General features: G+C 41.4%; 1 protein-coding gene across 2 annotated transcripts in view; it reads right to left on the bottom strand.

Moving 5' to 3' along the window:
- The window catches only part of gria4b (glutamate receptor, ionotropic, AMPA 4b), a 150017-nt gene that overhangs the window by 50889 nt on the left and 78771 nt on the right, over window positions 1–20357 (bottom strand). For both annotated transcript variants that reach the window (XM_065962893.1, XM_020653904.2), the window contains exons 4-6: window positions 11883–12067; window positions 5087–5140; window positions 3484–3642 (exon numbers count right to left, since the gene is read on the bottom strand). In XM_065962893.1, the coding sequence (XP_065818965.1) occupies window positions 3484–3642; window positions 5087–5140; window positions 11883–12067 (398 nt within the window). The remainder of the gene's footprint in view (window positions 1–3483; window positions 3643–5086; window positions 5141–11882; window positions 12068–20357) is intronic.

The following is a 20357-nucleotide window of genomic DNA, read 5'->3' as shown; positions in this document are numbered from 1 at the left end:
ATTTAAGGTGTAAAAAAGCCCAAAAATAAACCTTTGAAGAAGGACAAAACAATAATGACATGCCCTGTCTGATTATACTTCAGTTCCTGTGTTTAATTTTTTTCTGCAGGATTCAAAGATAAATGTTTGGAAAGTGTAAAGTTTTAAGGAAGCTTAAAGACTCACACTTTCTGCCCTGATCGATATCGTATTGACAGAGTCAGTCAGTCAGTGTTTCTCTGATTCCTCCTGCAGAGAGGATGATTATCATGACGAAGAAAGATTAACCTTATAAAGAGATGTAAAGCTGAAATTATTGAGATCTGAATCTGATATCATGAAGGCAAAAAAATACTAGGGGTGCAAACCGATCTGAATGGGTAACCGATTTTAACGTTAAAGATCTGAGTGAATCCGTCCTCAGAGGCCCATTATCGGTGGAAAAATACTATAAACTGGTCAGTGGCCCGGTTTTAAAGTTGTGATGGACTGCCGACCAGTTCAGGGTGTGTACCCCCGCCTCTCGTCCAATGACAGCTGGGTCCGGCTCAAGCCCCCTGCGACCCTGAACGGGGAAAGCGATGTAGAAAATGGATGGATTGATGGACTTTTTTTTCACATCCATAGAGTAAAAACAAATACTTTGGATCCGATAATCCACTGGTATGAAATCGTTCTTTATTATAATGAATCCTCCCTGAATTGGACCGTAGCCGTAGAGAATTTAATCGGATCGAATCGTCTTGTGAAGGCGTGATGCACGACCTCTAGGAGATACTCAGAGAAATGACATCAATACAAACAGATCTACAAACCCGTCATTAGAGCAGAGATCTTTGGGTTAAAAGACAGAAACAGATTCAAGTATCTCATCATTAGTCCCTGTCATGACAAAGCTCGCCGTCATAAAGACACACTGTACACTGAGTGTGTCATTACATCACTACCTGCAGATTCCTGTAACTCTTAACACAAAGGCATTTTGATTTGTCTTTTGCAAAAAAGGAGTAAACATGCCAGAAGAAGACCCAACTCAGCGCCAGTGTAAATATATTAGAAGAAAGAAGGGCCGGCTGTGACTCAGGCTGTGGACAAACTTAATGGCGAGCAGAGTTATTTAGTCTGAGTGGATTTCCAGGAGAGAGAGCAATCTATCAAGAAATGGAGAGGGAGATAAACACACACACACACACACACACACACACACACACACACACACACAGATAACACAAACAGCCCTGCGCACACACACACTCAATAATATCATGTGACATCACCCCATGGTGTAAACTTTTAATTTGAACCGCCCAAATCCATCAGACACACATCCCACACTCTCTCTCTCTCTCTCTCTCTCTCTCTCTCTCTCTCTCTCTCGCTCTCTCTCTCTCTCCTCTTGACTCACACCGTTTCCGCTCGGCTGCATCTGGTTTTTTAAATAGAAATCTTTGTTGGCGCACAGATTTGCTCGGGGGCAGGAGGAGGTTCGCTGACCACCATGGCGTGATGCCTTCTTGCCCCAGTGCCATTTGCAATCTGTGTGCCTGAAAAGAATGCAAAGTGGGTCAGTCTGTCACATCGCTGCAGATTCCTGCTGCAGCTGCTTGTTTGTGTGCACGCTCATGAATGTGTTTTTATTATGTTGTTGTTTTCGTTTGCATCTCTGTCTCTGAGTGCTCGGATGCTGTTTCTCTGCACGCCTGGCAACACGCTGCTTTGTATTCATACACATTTCATCTTATCCGACACTGACCTCTCCTCTCTGTCTCTGCTGTATGCACTATTTGTTCCCCGGCTCTGATTTTTTTTTCAAGTTTAGCCCAATGACTAAAGAAGCATACATTTAACATGACTTTCTACAAGTGTTGCAGTCAAGACGACTCAAATCAAAACCAAGTCGTGACCAACACCAGAGTGCATCCAAAACCATGGCGAGCCCCGGGCTTTGAGGTGTTAAGATGGAGTCAAGACCAAGATAAAGACTGGGCAAGACCAAGTCACGCCCCAAAGCTTTGAGGGATTAAGAGCCAGTTAAGACCACAATTAAAGCAAGGGCAAGACTGAGTAAACAGAGACTTTGATGAATAACATCAAGTCAAAAGCCTTTTTCAAACATTCACTCCTGAAACTTTCTGGAAGATTTTCAGAAAGGCAGTCCTTGGAATCTTCCTGATGCACATCTTCCTTTAAAGTCTTTATATGTGATGAAGTCTATCCTCTGAAAATAACTCTGTGAGTCATGACTGTCTACAATGGGTGTAACACCCGAGTCCCACTGTCTGTGATGTTTTCAGAGTTTTCAGAGTCCTATCTTCACTTTGTTTACATCGCCCGGACAGCCGGCTGACTCCTCCCCTCGTGTATAAAAGTTGTTTAATTGATGGACTAGAGAAAAGAAGAATAACATACTGTACTCACTGCTTAACTGTGTTTCTAGATCACGCTCATTTCAGGTAAATTTACATGCAGTGTGAAGATACCAGCATAATAAAGATCGCTAGCATTAGCATGCTAACACAACAATGCAGCGTGAGTTGTTTTGGTTTCATGCTGGTGCTCAAGGGCGACATCTACTGGATCAAAAAATCACATATAAAGCCTTTAAAAGGAAGACTGAGTCCGCTCACCAAAAGCTGCTCCACATTTCATGAAGTCTATCACCGCATGTGACATTTCAGGACCCAGACTTTCATCAGACCGGATAAATACCCCATAATTTTTTAATTTCCCTCGGGATCAATAAAGTATCTATCTATCTATCTATCTATAACTAATGAATACCCAGCCCCAACACCAAGACTTAAGCTATGTGAAACTGAGTAAAACCAAGCCCAGATCAGTGCCTGTACCTGCAGTATATGCATACGTACAAAAACATTTTGTTCATGCAAAAAACAAAAGGCGGTCCTTAGATTGATCTGAAAGATCCATATTTCCACTAAAACAAATGAATATGTCTAAATGTCTTCTTCATTCACCTCTTTCATTTTTAAACATATTGGTCAATGAGTAAAGTTATCGGTTGCAGTTGAAGCAGGGAGTTTAGCATCCAATCTGAGTAATGACAGAATAAAGAGAAAATAATGCACTGACAGTGAAGTCGTCTCCCAGCAGTTACGGGTTTGACTGCTCTTTATATGTTTGTCTTTGTCTGACTCCAAGACAAGACCAAGTGAGAATGTGTCCAATTACAAAAAGCGGAGCAAATCTTTAGAAAGTGGTCTTGAGAGTCCTTGATAGATCTTGAGTACTTGAACACTAATGTCTGCACAAACACTCCACAGGTAGCTGTTGTTTTCAGTTACTTTCAACAGTCTAAAATATAACCAGAGATTTGAAAGCTCACAGCAGAAGTTTTTAACTTTTTGGATGCAAGAAGGGGCTGAACTCCTCTGATGTTTGCAGAATATGAAGGCTAACTAAAGTCTCTTAAAGGGAGTTTTCTTTTAAACTGATCTCTACTTGATGCCACAGAACCAAACTACTGATTTGACCATTTGATACCTTTGGTGGGGCGTCGGATCCCGGGTACTCCCTCTGATCCAGCTTGTTCCAGCGCTGCATCAGCTTGATGACCATGGGGTTGCTGAAGTCGACCAGCTGGAAGCCTGTGACGTTGGCTCCACCGTGCATGAAGCGCTCCAGGTTGATGTCCTTAAAACCCTTCAGGGGGGGAAACAGAAAGAGGAGAGAGCGGTCATGGGCTGAGTCAGACGATGGAAAGAGAGAAAAAACAAGTCAATGACTGTAACAATAAAATAGAGAAAGCACTCTTTAAGAGCTTCAGCACTGACCCAGAACCATCATATCAAACTGCAAGTCCGTCCTGTTGCTATGACAACAGTCTGTTGACAACGGCCGCTCCTGTATGACCCACACTGCTCCGTTACTTCTTACTGCATATTTCTTATTTTAGATATTTTATTTTCCTGATCCGACACAGAGGATGTGTCGGATCAGGCGGATAAATTACGGGGAATATCTTACCTTTAGAAATAGAGTGCCGGTGACGTCAACAGCACCGTTCTAAAAAATAGTTACAAGATTTTCCACTTGAGCGCTCAGAGCAGCCGCACAATAAAAGGCGGAGCGATTGGGAAACAAATATGCTGGGCCCTGCGCTTTCTCTCCAGGCGACCGCCTGCTGCTGCAACCGTCTCGACTCATCTTTAAAAGAGATGCTGGCGCTCAGAAAAAAAACGCTAGGTGGACACGGGGCCTAAATGTTTCAGTGGTCCTGATTAAAACCGATGGTGATGTGAGTGAAATAGAAATGTTCTGAAAGTCTTTTCACGCTAAATATTTCCTCTTTTTTGGGTTCAGTATGTTCATCGAGACGTTATGTTTCTGGCTGGTTCTTTAAATAAAACCAGCGTGAGAGTTTAAGCAGTGGAGCAAGTGAGCAAATGCATCCATGTTATTCAAGCAGAGCGTTCACAGAGTTAGGGTTTCATGTGTTTTGAGAATATACCTAAGGGAACGCCTTGGTAGGTTTCTCATTAAAGTGCCTTTCACATGTAACGAGGCTGAGTTCAGCCCCCTCCCTTCCTCCTCCCTTCAATTCCTAACTTTGTCTTCACTTCCTTTCTCATTAAAGTGAAAAGCGGAAATAATTATCCTTTTTTTTTGTTTCATGAAATAAACTGAATCAGCCTGGAGCAGTGATGGTTTTGTTATTTTCAGCGATGTACAGAAGAGGTCAAATCCATCATAAATCAACCAATCCTTATTTACTGTGCAGAATCAAACACAAACTCTTAAATAACATTTCACATTCAGAGAAGTGCTCGTCTATCATCTTTGTGATATTCCCGCTCGTGTAGAAAACGCAGGGTTCTGGTTCTGAATTTTTTTTTATCCATCGGATGCATAATTCATGCGTCTAAATCATATTTTTCAAAAGTTTTAACCCCCATCTTAAAAAATAACGAGGCGTTCGTGGATACTTAGGACTAAGTTTTGCATTTAAACACCACAACAAACAGATTGAATCTACAGAGCAGAATTGGTAGGAAGCAGAGATGAGAAATCAGGAGGGAGGTGAGGTGAAGAATACATGAAGAGAAAGAACACACAGGAAGCATCAGAAGTCATTTTTTCCTCTCACCAGGTTGGCCATGATGTAATGGTAGCCTTTGACATGTTTCCCCACGCTGACGATCTGTAAGGAGGCGGAGAAAAGAACTCAACGTTAATCCGACTGGATGACAGCGTAGCGTACGTTAATTACAGTTAATGACGCGTGTGACAGGCGTGTGTGTGCAGCTCGACACGAGAGGGACCAATCGGGTTTAATTCTCGGAAGCTCAGACGTCTGAACGAATGAGCAGGCGGTCGTCTCGGCGAGGAAGTCAACACTTCACGCTTTCAGAGACACAACAATGCATGTCAACACACACACACTCACACACACACACACACACACACACAAGCACGACCACATGGCTGCCTCCCGTTTGATAAAAACTGATCTTGAAAGCTGACATCTGCTGGGAAATCCCACCGGACGTCCGGGTTAATAATGGCCGTGATTTGAGCTGAAAGGGAAACGCTTTGATGAAACCAGTGCTGTTAAGAGCGGAGCATCAGGTGGTGGGAAAGATTCAAACATATAATACACAACTGTTAAATCAATCGGAGTCACGACAGGGACCTGCAGGAGAGATCAGCATCCAAACGAAACGGCAAATAAATCAGTCATCATATGAGAGAAGAGGTTTTGTTCTTATTAGAGATTAAAGTGGGAATTGTGATGGAATTTATGTATCTCTGTTTACAGACATTTAGCTCATTCTTTGCCACCTGATTTCAGTCGTGTCTATGTCAACCAAGGTCACTTTGTGTCTCCCCTCATATCTGGATTGTTTTGGCAGATTAAGTGTCTGCTCTCCATTAACTTAAATGACAAGTGTTCAAGTTTTATGTAGAGTGCTTGAGGTAAGGTAGTTTGGGTTTTGGGTCTCAGTTGGTAGAGTCGTCGTTTCTCAGCTCCTGCAGCCACATGTCCGATGGGGGGCAAGACACTTAACCCTGAGTTGCCGAAAGGTAATAATGGATTTGAAGTGTCTAAAAATTTAAATTCTGGTTGGCGTTTTTTGTTTTGGATTTTCAAAATTTCAAAAAAAAACAGAGAATCAAAAAAGACCAAGTACTTTGAGTTTTGTGTTGTATATTTCATCACAAGAAGTACCATGATTTACACAAGTCTTCATTGGCAGCGTATGAATGGAATTACATAGCAGCCTCAACCTTCAGTGTGTGAATGTTTGGTCTGACCTGCGGTGTAAAAGCACTTTGAGTAGTCAGAAGAGCAGAAAAGTGCTAAACAAGCTCAAGTCCATTTACCATTTACTGTCTGTGTCTGTGTTACACTGAATATTCTGACTACATTTTTGTCAAAACTGCAGCTCGGCTGATCTATTTTTTTTTAAATCTATTTTTTAAAATCTATATTGTGGTATCGATCTAGTTTTTGTACATTTTTAATTTTTCTTTTTTTATTTAAATTGTACTGTGTTCACTTTTTGTTTGCAATCTTTGCTCTTTGCTGCTGTAAACACTGTACATTTCCCCGTTGTGAGATAAATAAAGGATTGTCTTATCTTATCTTTTCTTATCTCTCTCTCATTTAGATGGTATGTTTATTTTTTTTGGGCCGGTGCGCTCCCTGAGGTTGATTAATTTTGTGTTTATTGTTAATAAATATCTGTACTGTAAATTAATCTGATTGTGGATCATCATTGTGAGTGATGAAGGAGAGGGTCACTTTCCCCTATAGCTGGTCGTAACAGTGTTGTTATTTAACTCAATTCAAGTTGATTGACAGGAGATTTCTTATTCAGTTTTTAACCTTACCATAATGTGTAAATCAAACTGAGACATACGTTTGGCATTAAGTTGATTCTGATTGCTTGATACTTTGTAACATGAATCACCTTCTAAATCTCTTATTGCATTAAAATACCCTGCCTGTTTTGTTATGTCCCACAGTGCAAACAACTACACTGATGAGAGGATACGTTGTTATTGTCTTTATATTCCTGTGTGCTAACTCACTGTGATTTTATGATTATTTAAAATTTCATCCATGCAGTTACAGATATTTGGCTCCTGGTGCGACGGAGAGCGACGTCCCTGCAGAAGAACAGCTGTGAGCTGGAAAATGATATGCAGGGAGGGACGACTAATTCTGCCTCGTATACGACCTAATTAATGACGGCCGCTCGCATGAAAAGCACAAGCACTCACTTTTATAATAAATCAACATCAACTGAATGTTTTCAATTTGCCTCACTTGCATTAATGTATCGTATTTATTCATCATTAATCAGAAAGTAAAACACAACATGCATACTGTATGTGATTATGTTGAGTGCTGGAGAATACAGTGCAAAGAGGATGCATTGGTTCTTGTCTGATTATTATTCCTCTTAATGCAGAATCTTCTCATGTTTTCTTTTCTCCCTGACCTCACAATATAACAGCCTTTTAAAAGACTTCAATTCGGATGTGAGAAGACCCTTTTCAACAACTTTACAGAGACTCTGAGTTTATAAAGCGGAATTTTTGTGTGCAAAAAAGGTGATAATTAAAGGAGCGATATGTAACTCTGACACCTAGTGTTTAAAATGGGTACTGCAGTCTAAATTCTAAAGATCATAGAGAGCTGTCTCCCCCCCTCCTCCTCTCTAGAGTGGATGTTCACTCAGGTCACCATGTGGTGGACTCTGAAGCTTCAGTGTTTATCCAGCTCTGCATGGGTCTGTAAACCTTTCTGTGTTCTAACCTCTCTCCATTTTTCAAAAGCATCTCCAATATTGATCCTAGTTTGAGCACGTTTCTGCTCGTGGAGCTTATTAGAAACATGCAGAGGCTTTTTAGGTCGGGTACAATCACTTCTATCTGAACCACTTCTCTTGACCGCTTCCATCGCTGCAACACCTGTTGACCTGATAACTGCTCTCATATCTGGCAAACTGAGGGGCGTCCAAAACGGCCGTGTGGAGGGTGCCTTAAAACCTTCTCTGGTCCAAACAAATCAAGAGCATTCAGGACCAGAATCTTCTGCAAAACTTTGCTTAAAAAAATATATTTAACGACATCTATAAGTCAGTGTCATCTGTTTTTAATTTGGCAACTATAGTTCAGTTTGTACAGCTTGAAAATGTGCTTCCATTAGATCGTCTTTCTGTCTCTAACAGTCGTGTATTTAGAGATTTAATGGTCTTAAATCCAGAGTCACATCTGGTTGCATATAAGCCCCGATGTTTACTGACCGTGCTGTTAACAAGCAGCTAATGAGGCCCAATTATGTATTCAAATCCTCGTCCCGGATCTGGAGAATTTGAAGAGATACTTACTGAACACGATGCTAATAAAAGCCTTAAATACAAGTTGATGTGTTTCGAGGTGACTCTGACCACCGCTGCACAAACCGTGCATCATCCCACAAGCTCAGAATCTGACAGAGTCCATCACATCTACGCATGGAGCGGGACGTCTGCTGCGCACACACACACACACACTCATCTGCAGAGTAAATTGTTAGAACTATGACAGATGTCAGGAGTGGAGATTTCCTGAATAATTGAACAACAAACTGAGACACCAGGTGCCTCGGGGAAGGCGATGCAGGGACGAAGGTACACTTTATATTCTGAGTGTGTGTATGCCAAAAAAACACCAGCGGAGATCTGAACAGGCTGTTTTCAGGCTTCAAACTTTGTCAAAGAAAATAGTAAAATAAACACAGAGTAAGTTCTGTTCTGTACTTATGTTTAGTTTGTGGGATCATGTCATGGCATGTCAGAGAATAAGAAATAAATCCAGATGTTCAGATTCAAAGTTTCAAGTTTCAGTTTGTAAGTACTTGCTGGTGTGGACATTGTTAAATCTTTATTTATAAAGCTATTCTGGGAAAGATCCTGCACTACCTTTACTCATTTTAATCCTGAAGGTTGGGATCCACAACCTTCATTCGTTGAACATTATTACATTTTGTCGTTCCTAAATTCTAAACTGTGTCGGGAAAGAAAGCGTTTAGGTTTTTTACACCTTTGGAACAATCCTCAGTCTGATTTGAAATTGAAAGCTGAGTTACGCTGATTTTTTTAAAACCTCAGAGAAAAGTCTTCGATCCAAACTTTCAATGCAACATTGATGATTTTATCTTCAGTTTTCTTATGATGAAATGTGATCTGAAGGAGTTTGAGTGTTTTGTTGTTGAAACTGTGTTTCTGATTTCTTGGCCACGTCTCCCTAAAAAAGAAATCTGTGATCGGAATAGGACAATTCAATTAGGCTTTATACATAACATTTCTAGAGTCAAAAACAACTGGAGCCGTATGTCAAAGATTTTTTGAAGATAACATCGTTTACTTAGTTAATTGCAGAGATTTTGAAAATCTGGTCATTTAAACATTTAGTCAGGCAGGGTGCAAACAGTTTATGCCCTTCATGTAATTTAGAGGTTAATATTTGGTCTCCTTTGCAAAGTGTCAGTAACTTAAAGCAGGAGGGTCAGAGGGTGAGCGGTTAAGTTTCAAAGCTGCAGAAATGTGTCAAGACATCTCACACTTCAAGTATAACTCGCTGTATTATTATTTTTTAAGTATGAAAATGTAATATTCATAAATGAGATTTTTTGGGGCCGATGCCGATATCTATATCAGGAAGAGAAAAAAATCTGATGGATACATTTTCAGATATTGTTGTTTGATCCACCTTCAATCCATAGTTATAGATTGAAATAGAGCGCCACAGGAATGAGTCCTATAACCCGGAAGTAAGTTAGCATTTGAGCGCCATGGGGTCTAATGTCTAAAAGTCAATGTGGATTTTGAATGTGTTTGTGGTTAGACTCCTGAAATAAGGTCTGTGGTTAACACAAGCTGAAGAGATGTTGGTGTTTTGTTAGAGCACATAAACTACGTTAGGTAATACCTCCACTTGTGAAGTTTGAAGTTTTTACTCGTCTTTAAAAAGGCGGTTGCTAACAAGCGGCTAAATGTGACTACAGCGGTTGTCGGGTACATTAAAGGTCATCACGCCGGACACAGAGGGCGGGAACTCTCTCACTAGTCGGAGATGTCTCCTGTAGGTTTAATCTTTAGGTTCAGGTGAATATTATGTTAGTAAACTATTTATTAAGCTTCAGGGTCGACCTACAAAAATATGTCATATGGTTTGTTCTCTATATGGTGAAGTAGCCTCAATGAATGCACCTGATTGGATAGACGCGCGGCTAGTTGCTGGAGTCATTTGCATAGAATAGACCTCTGGTGGGTCACAAAGATCCCATAATGCATTGCGCAACTTCCTCTCTGGCTCTCCATAGAAAATGAATAGAAAGCGTCGCTTCACTATACGAACAGTTTCTTAGTCTCTTTGTTGTCTCAGTTTTTATACATTGCATTCTTTTAAAAGTCTGACTGCTTGTTCTTCTTTCCTCATCTCATTTTTTTCTCTGATGCTTTGAGTCATATTATTTAACATGGTTATTAAATTGTTGTTTCGGCGAGCGCCAGAAGTACAAAATAATGATGACGTTCAACTCAGATGAGGGAAACAGGGGACATTTTCCAGATCTGACAGCCAATGCTTTACATTTAAAATGCCTGGGCTTTTATCTATATGCAAATCTAAATGGGCCACTTCTCAAAGAAAATGTATGTGCAAAAATCGGGCGGCTCGGAGCGAATGTGCTTAATTAGCATAACAAGAAAACACACAGGAATAGACCTGCCCCTCAGGTAATATTAATCTGCTTAGTCAGAGGTGTTCCTGTGTGGAAATACAGCGCACACATCTCAGGTGTTATTTGTATATTTGGGATTTATTTCCCGTTATAAAATAGTTAAGAATTATCTGCTTTATTGTGTTACAGAACATTCCGATGCAGAGACACTGATTCAAACTTTCATAACCTGCAGGATTTACTTCTGCAATGCTCCACTTTCGTGCTCTTCCTAAAAAAGAATATTTTTCCGAGCTGCAGCAGCTGCTGATTTAAAATTCAGCTGCACGACTGCTGACGGAGACCAGAAGGAGAGCGAACGTCACCCTGATTCTAAAGTCTCTGCATCGCCTACCTGTTTGTCTGAGAAGCTTCTTTATTGGTTTATGGAGTTCTTAATGGTCTCGCTCCTAGCTATCTATCAAATTAGCTTCTAAATGTTAAGCCCTTAGAGGTCGTTTGCAGGGGTACGTCCAGACTTTTTTAGGTTGGGGGGCCACACTGGGGGGCTGACTCCCACACACACACACACACACACACACACACACACACACAAATAAATATCCATTAATTGTCTTATTTTCACATCTTGAATTTTAACATTTTAATCTTACCATCTGTTTTTCCCCTGTCTGTCAGTACTTGTATTTATCGGGTTCTTTATCCATGACGTGTGTGTGAGTGTGTGTGTGTGTGTGTGTGTGTGTGTGTGTGTGTGTGTGTGTGTGAGAGAGAGTGTGAGTATGTGGTTATATTGTTGCTTATTGATTTGTTTATTTGTTTGTATGTGAAGCACTTTTTCTTACATTATTTAATTTTATGAAAAGTGCTACACAAATAAAGTTTGATTGCTTGATAGAAGCGTGTTGCAAAAAGCTTTTATTTTGAAAGGAACCTTCACAATAAAGGTGAAGTTATTAATTCTGATCAGAATATGCCACATCTTGTAGATATATTTTTCTCTAAATTAGAGTATAGTGATTTCATTTCACCTTCTGTGTTTGAAAGCCAACATTATTACTAACATCTTGGCTGATCTCGCTTCCTGTTTGTGTCACCGTTCATCATGAAAACGACATTCAAAGCACGGCTGTCGCACGTCACGTCACGCACGTCTTTCTCTCAGGTAAACAAGGATGAAGTGATAAAAAGTGAAGGCTGACGTCACCTGTTCCAGCATGTTCTGCAGCCTCTCCGCCTCGAGGTCGATTACAAACTTCTTCTCCTGTCTCCGGTCCAGATCCTCCAGCAGCCGTCTGTAGCTGGCGTCGTTGAAGTTCTCCACGCAGATGGCGCTGATCTGCCAGTTGTTTTGTCCCGCCTTCTCCATGATGGACTGCAGGATGGCATATCCTGAAACAGACAGACACACAAGAGGAGACACATGTGAGGAAAACACAGGAAAGCTTCTTGAAACTACCCACAAGACAAGAGTACCTGAACAGGATGTGGCGCTAATGCACAGTCAGGCTGAGCTACAGTTATAGCTCCATCAGGCTGTTTAATTGACTACTGTCCTTGTCCCAGTACACAAGCACTGGGCGAGAATGGATTTATTGACAGAAGTACGTCTGACTCCACTACACTAGGTGACGATAAGCCCCTTTCAGCTAGTTTGACCTTCATCCTGTTGACCATAAACGTCACACACCAAACAATCGACAAATAAGTTAGAAATCCCCAAACTGATATGACTCCATCTATGGAGTTCTTTATGTTTAACTCTATCAGCTGACACATCAGAAATTGTGTCTCCTCTGTCCAATAATGCGTGGCTCTCGCTCTAGCGTCATCTCATTGGCTCCAACCTCCCCTCCATGGACACACTGTACACACAGCGCTGCAGGGGAAAAGCACAGAGCGTCCTCAGGGACAAACAGCACCCAGCTCATGCTCTGTTCAGGTGGAAGAACTCGGGCTATAACCTACGACATCACAGGCCAGAGAGCATCTCCACCCACACGGCCCGCTACCACAACAGCTTTTTCCCTGCTGCCGTGAGACTTGTAGCACAGGACATTAAGATGGGAAGGAAGTACCTCACCCCACACCTCACAGACTAAATGGACAGCTGACCACCTCACAGTGCAACACAAGTGTGCAATATTAACCTTAAGAACAAAAAACAGTGTAATGATATAATGTGAAAAATATGTGTGCAATAACCTCAGGTGCAATAAGAGATGTAGAAAGTAGAGATTTAAATTTTCATTTCATTGTACAATGTTCCCCTTTGTTATTTTTTGTATTATATCTTTGCTTTAACTTAGATTCCAACCGCAATATTGAGGTGTTTATTCGACTTATAGGGCTTTCACACTTGCAGAAATCTGCTGAAAAACTCAGGATTTCTCCTGACAGGCCGCTAGTAATTTTGCCGCAGGAAAAGGAGTCCAAGTGGGCTGATGTGAGGACATCACCGGCGCTCTTTTCCAAATGTTTGATATTCCCCGTAGTTTTGTCGCCTGCCGATAAAACATGCAGTGAAAAGTAACAGAGCAGTGTTGGTCATACAGCAGCCAGTTGTCAACAGACTGTTGCAGCACAAAAGCTTCAAGCGAGCTCTCCCAACCAGCGCTTTTCTGTCGGGGAAAAAAACGCAAGGTGGACTCTATGCTTTACAAAATACTCATTTTTGAAGAAGTACTCCAATAGTAGAAATGGTTAACAGTGTTACTGTATTTTATCGTCGATCTGAATCCTGCCTCTTAACTTTCTGCTCATTTATTACAATCAACATGCCGTGTGACTTGCTCCCTAAAAGACTGAGTGTAACAGCTTCTGAATATGTTTACTGAAGAACATTCAGCTGATGAACTTCTTGGCTGCAGTGTGGCTCATTGGACCTTGTGAAGGGATAAAACACAAGCTGATAATTGCTGCTTTGAGCAAACACTGGCTTCAGTTGACACAACACCCCTGGCACGAAAACACCCTTCCTTTTTAAAAAGAAAGCAAACTCCTTTTCGAAGCTATTCATTTTTGTCCAACCAGAAAAAAATCCTGTCTTCTGGACCGTTCAAGGACGCGGACTCGCTTCTTGTGAAGACCCAGTAGGGGATGTAGGGCTCGCTCCTCGCTGTCATGTTTGTGTCTGAAGAAGATGAGTGTCAGGGAGGAAGCTCGGGAGCTGTGAGGGCGGCTGTTCTCCAGCAGGAACAGATGTCCCCCTTAAACGGCCCCTCCTGGTGGCCATCACAATCTGGCAACCCGGCTCCCTTTGCTCCCAATTAGTGGATTAACCTGTGCTCTGGCAACCCGGCTCCATCTCCACCTTCTACCATCCCCTCCCTCACCCCCTGCTCCCCATTAGAGGGATGTCGGTGCCAGGAGGGACCCACACACAGGCACACAACCACACACACACACTCACTAGTGCTTGTATCATCGCAGACTGTCCTCAGATGCTCCTAAAGGAGGTGGGGGGGGGGGGGGGGGGAGAGTTCATGACATTTTGGATACAGCTGCAGAAGCGTTGGGAAGCAAAATCCCCAAAGAGACCCAATCACTGTTCGTTTTCTCAGTTATGACAAAAGACAAGAGGGGATGCATGTTTAAGGGCGCCAAAGGGGCAAAAAATGCTTCAATAAAGACTTTACGTCAGGCACATATTTTGCTGATTTATGCCTTTGTTTTTTAAATGCTCTGACAGATAAGAGGAGTTGCAGATAAATGTCGTAGTTCATGGTCAACAAAAACTAGTTCTCTTCTTTTATTGAGTTTGAAGCTTATATTTTTACCAACAAAGAAACAAATAGACAAAGAAAAGAGCGGGGGGGGGGGGGGGGGGGGAGGTTTATCACCTCCAGATTAGACTATTGCAACAGTCTCCTCTACGGATCACCATCACACTCACTCAAAAAACTTCAATACATCCAGAACTCCGCAGCCCGTCTCCTCACACACTCCCGCACCAGAGACCACATCACCCCCGTCCTTCATGACCTCCACTGGCTCCCCATCCCCCCAGCGTATCAACTTCAAGCTCCTCATCATCCCCTTCAAAGCCTTTCACAACCTGTCTCCCCTCTACCTGTCTCACCTCCTCCACCGACACTCTCCCACCCGCACTCTCAGGTCTGCGGATGCAAACCTCCTGTCCCCCCCCCCCCCCCCTGCAGGACAAACCTTCAGTCCTGGGTTACAGGGCTTTCTCTGTTGCTGCTCCCACCCTCTGGAACTCTCTCCCAAAAAACATCAGAGACTCCCCCACACTCAGCTCCTTCAAGAAATCCCTCAAAACTCACCTCTTCAACATTGCCTACAACCACTGACTCCCCCCCTCCCCCTACATTACTTCTTCATTGTACTGTCCTCGTCGTTTTTTGTTTTGTTTTTATGGTTTTATATTTTGTCAAAGCCGTTGGGTTCCTAGAAAAGCGCTATAAAAAAAACAATATATTATTATTATCATTATTATTATTATTATAATTACAATTCCACCAAATACTGAGGTGCACAGAGAGTGAAAAGCTTTAATCCCTCTGGCTTTCCTCTGTGAGTGTAAATCAAACCCTCATCATGAGACTCGTCACCTTGCAGCGTGCAGAACTCCTCTGCTGCTCTTACATTAGCTTTCTCGTTGTTTTTGCCAACGTAGCCGTCCACATCACACAACCTTTGCCTTGCAGGTCTTAATGGTCCCTTGAGGACTTAAAGGCTTTGAGCTACATGCTAACGTCAACACTGCAGCATGCTGACGATGACACTTCTAACGCGCAGATGTTCAGCAGGTGACCCATGCTCACCCTGTTAGCTTAGTGTGTCAGCATGCCTGTATTTGTTAATTAGCGCTGAACATTAAAGCACAGCTGAGGCTGATGGGAATTTAAGCCCTCCTTGTTTTGACCTGATAGTGGTGTTTAATTACTGCGGCTGTATCTCCAAACTGCAGTTACCTTACAGTTACAGTGACCTTTTGCTGTATCAGAATTCACACTTGCACACGTATGACCTTTGCACTCAAGATGAATGTTATCATTAGGGCTTTCAGTTGTTAATTACATTTAATCCAATTTTTATTGTGTTTAAAATTCCATTATTTTGCACCTTTCGTCCGACCGATATGAGATTTTTGGGGCCGATGTCGATACTGACATAGGAGAGAAAAGAAAATCTGATGTATCTTCCAATGTTTTTCTAAGATCTATGTTCAATCCGTAGAGATAGATAGATAGATATATAACTACTTATTGCATTGATCCATAAAATGCAGTTATCAAAGACTTGTGGAAAAGATATGTTACGTAGACAAGATGGTCACTCAACTGGAAAGTAACTACGCTTGTACGTGTAATCGTTGTAATCCATATAGCGCCCTCTGCTGGTGAAAGGGAAACTCAATGAAATGCTGTTTGACTGGTGACTGAATATAGGCGCATATCTGCGATTAAATTAGTCGATATCGATAGTCACTGGATATGATAATATCAGCCGATATTATCGCCGGGAAAATTCCCGACATGTTCTTTCACTTTGACCATGAAATCAACTCAGTTTGTCCAACAGGTGATTTCTTCTGCCCAATAAAAGAACCTCTTCTCTGAATCAACAGTTATGTAAACTTGCTTTCCAGCATTAAATTGATACAACACAACAAATACACATTACCTATAATGTCACATTATTTGCCGATATCTGTCATCAGGGCAGAGATCAGCCGATAACGATAATCAACGGATACATCAGTGCATCTCATATATTTTCTCCTTTTTGTCTGTTTACGTGATCATTTTTATACAACACAAAGAAAAAGCTGTGTTGATTTATATGTGGAGCTCTCTCTGTGGGGATACTGATTTATTTGATATATTTTCACAAACAGAACTTTCCAAAACTTGCGGATCCATTTTCTTGCAGCGTTTTGTCTCTCCAAGGAGGAAAACTCAAAAAAAGAAAAACGACTTAAACTGCTTTAAAGACGTTGAAAGTCTCCAGCCCCCCCCTGGTTTTGAACAAACTTAAGATCCTTATTTCAACATTTACTTTGTGGCGTTCCTGTCCAGGGACTGCACACAGACAGTAGCTGCTAGCTAAATCGGATACAGAGTGTTCTTTGTTTTGGTTGGAAATGAAGGCTTTTGTTTTTTTTTTGGTACATTGTCCCTGACAAATAAAGATAACACAAAGGCCGAGCTGTGTGCCACAGACTGGGCTAAAAATGACTCCCTGTGGTCTCTGCAGTTACTTTGCTGCTATCGACTCCATCGACTGATGCTGTTTCAGCTACAAATGAGCAGCTGCTCGGGCCGACTGTTGGTGTGTTGTGGTGTGAAACAAGAGTTTAAGTCATTACACTGCAGTTAACACGAGTTTCTCTTTGGTCTGATATAGAGACGTTCATTTTGGTAACACAACAGTTGGATTCAAACCAACAAACCACAAACATAGGTTCTGAAAATGCCCTTTATGCTTTTAACTACTATTCCCAATTTTTTTTTTCAGACAGCAGAGAGTTATGAGGAGTGTAGAAAGTTAGAAAAACCTTCTCTGTGTCTGTTCTCCTTCGGCACAAATGTACCAGTAGGTAGAATCTGTGTTGAAATGTCAAGGTTTGGATGCTACACTTCTTCAATTAGGTACTACTGATATGGACCTACAGGTCCGAAATAAAGAATAAAGTATGACTAACCAACAAGGTACCTCGTGCACAGCCAACCTGGCTTCTCAGGTGCCGCTCGGTTGCAGGAACAAACAACGAAAAATAAATCAATAATCTGGGGCACATTGAAAATATGGCTAACCTAACGCACGGTTCATTTATTAGATCTTCGTTTATACTGTCTTCATCAGCACAGAGTTTTAATGCAGATGTACAAGCTCACTAATGACAATAAACATATACATTTTCTTTCAATCATCACATTCAACTTGTCTTTGTTCTCTTATAAAAAGTCTTTGTAATTAAATTATTTGTTGGAAATGTTTCCATTTTCAGAGTCCAATTGAAGATTGAAGATTCAAAATGTTTATTGTCATGTGCACAGTAGGAAACATGTTTCCTTGTACAATGAAATTCTTTCTTTGCTGTCCACAATAAATGCCAACAATAAAATCTTAAAATTAAACATAGCCAAATAAAAACAATAATAATATATCCAAATATACAAAATATACAAAAAATAAGGCAATTTGAAGACAGTAGAGTTCAAATAGAAAATTCAAACTGTGCAAAAAAATGAGTGTAATATTTGCAAACTGAGCATGAGGTAGTTTGTGATTGTTACACAGTTGTTTAGGAGTCGGACGGCAGTGGGAAAGAAAGAGTTCTTTAGTCTGGAGGTAATACTGCATTTCACACTTCTAGGTAACCAGCATTTAGTGGTAAAGAAACGTTCTGATACGAGTGTCACTCATAGCGGCTGCTTGATTCTGACTGGCTCAAGTGGTGCGCTTTATTTATTCAAATTGACACAAAAGAGATTTTCATATGTAGATATTAATAACATCTAAAAAAAAAACATGTTAAAATGTTATTCATTGATTTCCCCCCTCTTCCCTCCACGTTTCTGCAGCCCCCCTAGTTCCCGCCCTGATGAACCCTCCTGGGAGGTCTGGATCCCCACTTTGATAAACAGTACTCTACGTTACAATAAGCCCCATCGTATCCCACTGAGCTGCACGGTGGTCACAGCATATGGACAGAAAGCCGCAGTGAAGGCAGTCCAGCCAACCAAAGCATGCAGTGGGCCGGCTGATTACCAGCTGATAAATGTGCAGCCCTGAGGCAGTGCGTGGAGCAGCAGCCAGCCGCAATCAGCATCAGCGTCAGAGACACAGCCACACAGGCCGCCGGGTACGTCGACGCTGCAGCGGGTTTGTGGTGATTGGAGCGGAGCCGGACGCTAGATGGAGGCAGCAGCAGCAGCACTAAGAGAGGAGAAGATATCTGAGTTTTATGTCTGTCTTTCCTTCTATTAGATCTTTTCCTTCTTTATGTTTTCAAATTCTTCTTCTACTTCTTTTATCTTTACCTGTCATGTTTATATTTCTATCCATTATTGTTTTCTTCTTCTTCTATCTTTTTTAATAGACTGCCTTATAAACCTGGACATATACTCAGTGATGTCACCTATTGGTTCCTGAAATGGACTTTTGAAGAGGCAACGATGGCAGCCGCCATATTGAAAATATTCTCTCAAAGTAACTTTCAATCCAGTGCTGCAGCTGAGGCGGGTTTCAAGCATCCGGACAAACAGCTACAACACACACACACACCCGATAGCCAGATTAGCCACGCCCCTTATTATGATTAACTCTTATCCTTCATAAAATCAAAACGGATTAAAAACATTCAACCCCCGTACGGTGTGTGCCAATAAAGACATGAGCTATTCAGACTGGATTTGCTTTTTGAAGCAGACTGTAAACATGTTTAAGTTTGTGGTAAATATTGGCTTTCTTGAATGACTGTTAATGTGACTTCTAGGGCCTTGGGAACAAGCCTCAAGTGGACACTCCAGGAACTGCAGTTTTTCCACTTCTACATTTGCTTCATTTTTGCGTCTTGATCTTTTATTCGCACATGTTTTTAATTCCCTCTTCTTTCTTTTGCTCTCTTATTGTTTTCCATTTTCCTCTTCTTCTTCTATTTTTTTCTCCTTACTGTTTTGGATTTCTTCTTCTTCTTCTCTATTTCCCTTTTCCTCCGTGTTGTCGTCCTGTCTTTTACCCTCCGGTGTGATAAATGTCAGAGTCTGTGTTGGGACTGAATCCTTCTTCCTCCTCATTGAGTCAATCTTTTCCTCTCAGAGTACACAAAGTCTTTTTCTTTTAAACAGACTCATTCATCATGGCCTGCAAACACCGCTGCTTCCAGCCCGCTTGTTTCCTTCTCTTCTTTTTTTATTAACCATCCTCTTGAATCCTCTCATCTTGTTTTGCTTCCTCTCTCTCCTCCCTTTTAGCTCGCAGTCTTCACCTTTCCTCCCTTTCTTGTCTCCTTTGGTTGGGTTCCCTGTCATTCTTTTTTATAATCCCTTGTTGTATTTCCTCCCTCCTTCATTTCTTTTCTCTCTCCTTTCCTCTCCTGTAGTTTCACTTCACCCCCCTTCCTTCCATCATTGTTTCCTTTTCTAAACGTCTTTCTTATTTTTTGTACATTTTGTCTTTCTCTCCTCGCCGGTTTCTCCTTTCCTCGTCTTTTGACTCCTCCTTCACTCTCTCCTCTCTTTTATTCTTACCTTTCCTTCCCTTGTTCTCTCACCCTCTCGTCTTTTCTCCTTTTGTTTCCCCCATCCTTTATTTATTCCCCTCTTGAGTTATATTCACCTTCCTGATTTCCATTTCTTTCCTCCCCTCCTTACCCTCCACTTACCTTCCCATTCCTCCTCTTGTTTTATCACCTTTCCTTTCATTTCATTTCTCTCCCCCTTGTCCTCTTTCCTTTCATTACCTCTCCTCTCGTCACCTAATCTTTACTCTTCTGTTCTCGTCTCCTTTCGTTTACTTCTTTGCTTTATTTTCTTGTTTCCTCTTTCCTTTGATGCCGCCTCGTTTCATCTCTTTTCTTCTATATTTCTTCTCCTCTGTAATGTTTTTTCTTTGTCTCTTCTTTCCCCTTTTATTTCCTCTCTGATGTATTAACTACCTTTTTAATATTTACGTTATTTACATAACAATTATTTTTGCTTATGATTTTGCA

Source organism: Labrus bergylta, chromosome 14 (genome assembly GCF_963930695.1).
Source record: "Labrus bergylta chromosome 14, fLabBer1.1, whole genome shotgun sequence".
Lineage (NCBI taxonomy): Eukaryota > Metazoa > Chordata > Actinopteri > Labriformes > Labridae > Labrus > Labrus bergylta.
This window is presented reverse-complemented; position numbering and strand designations above follow the sequence as displayed.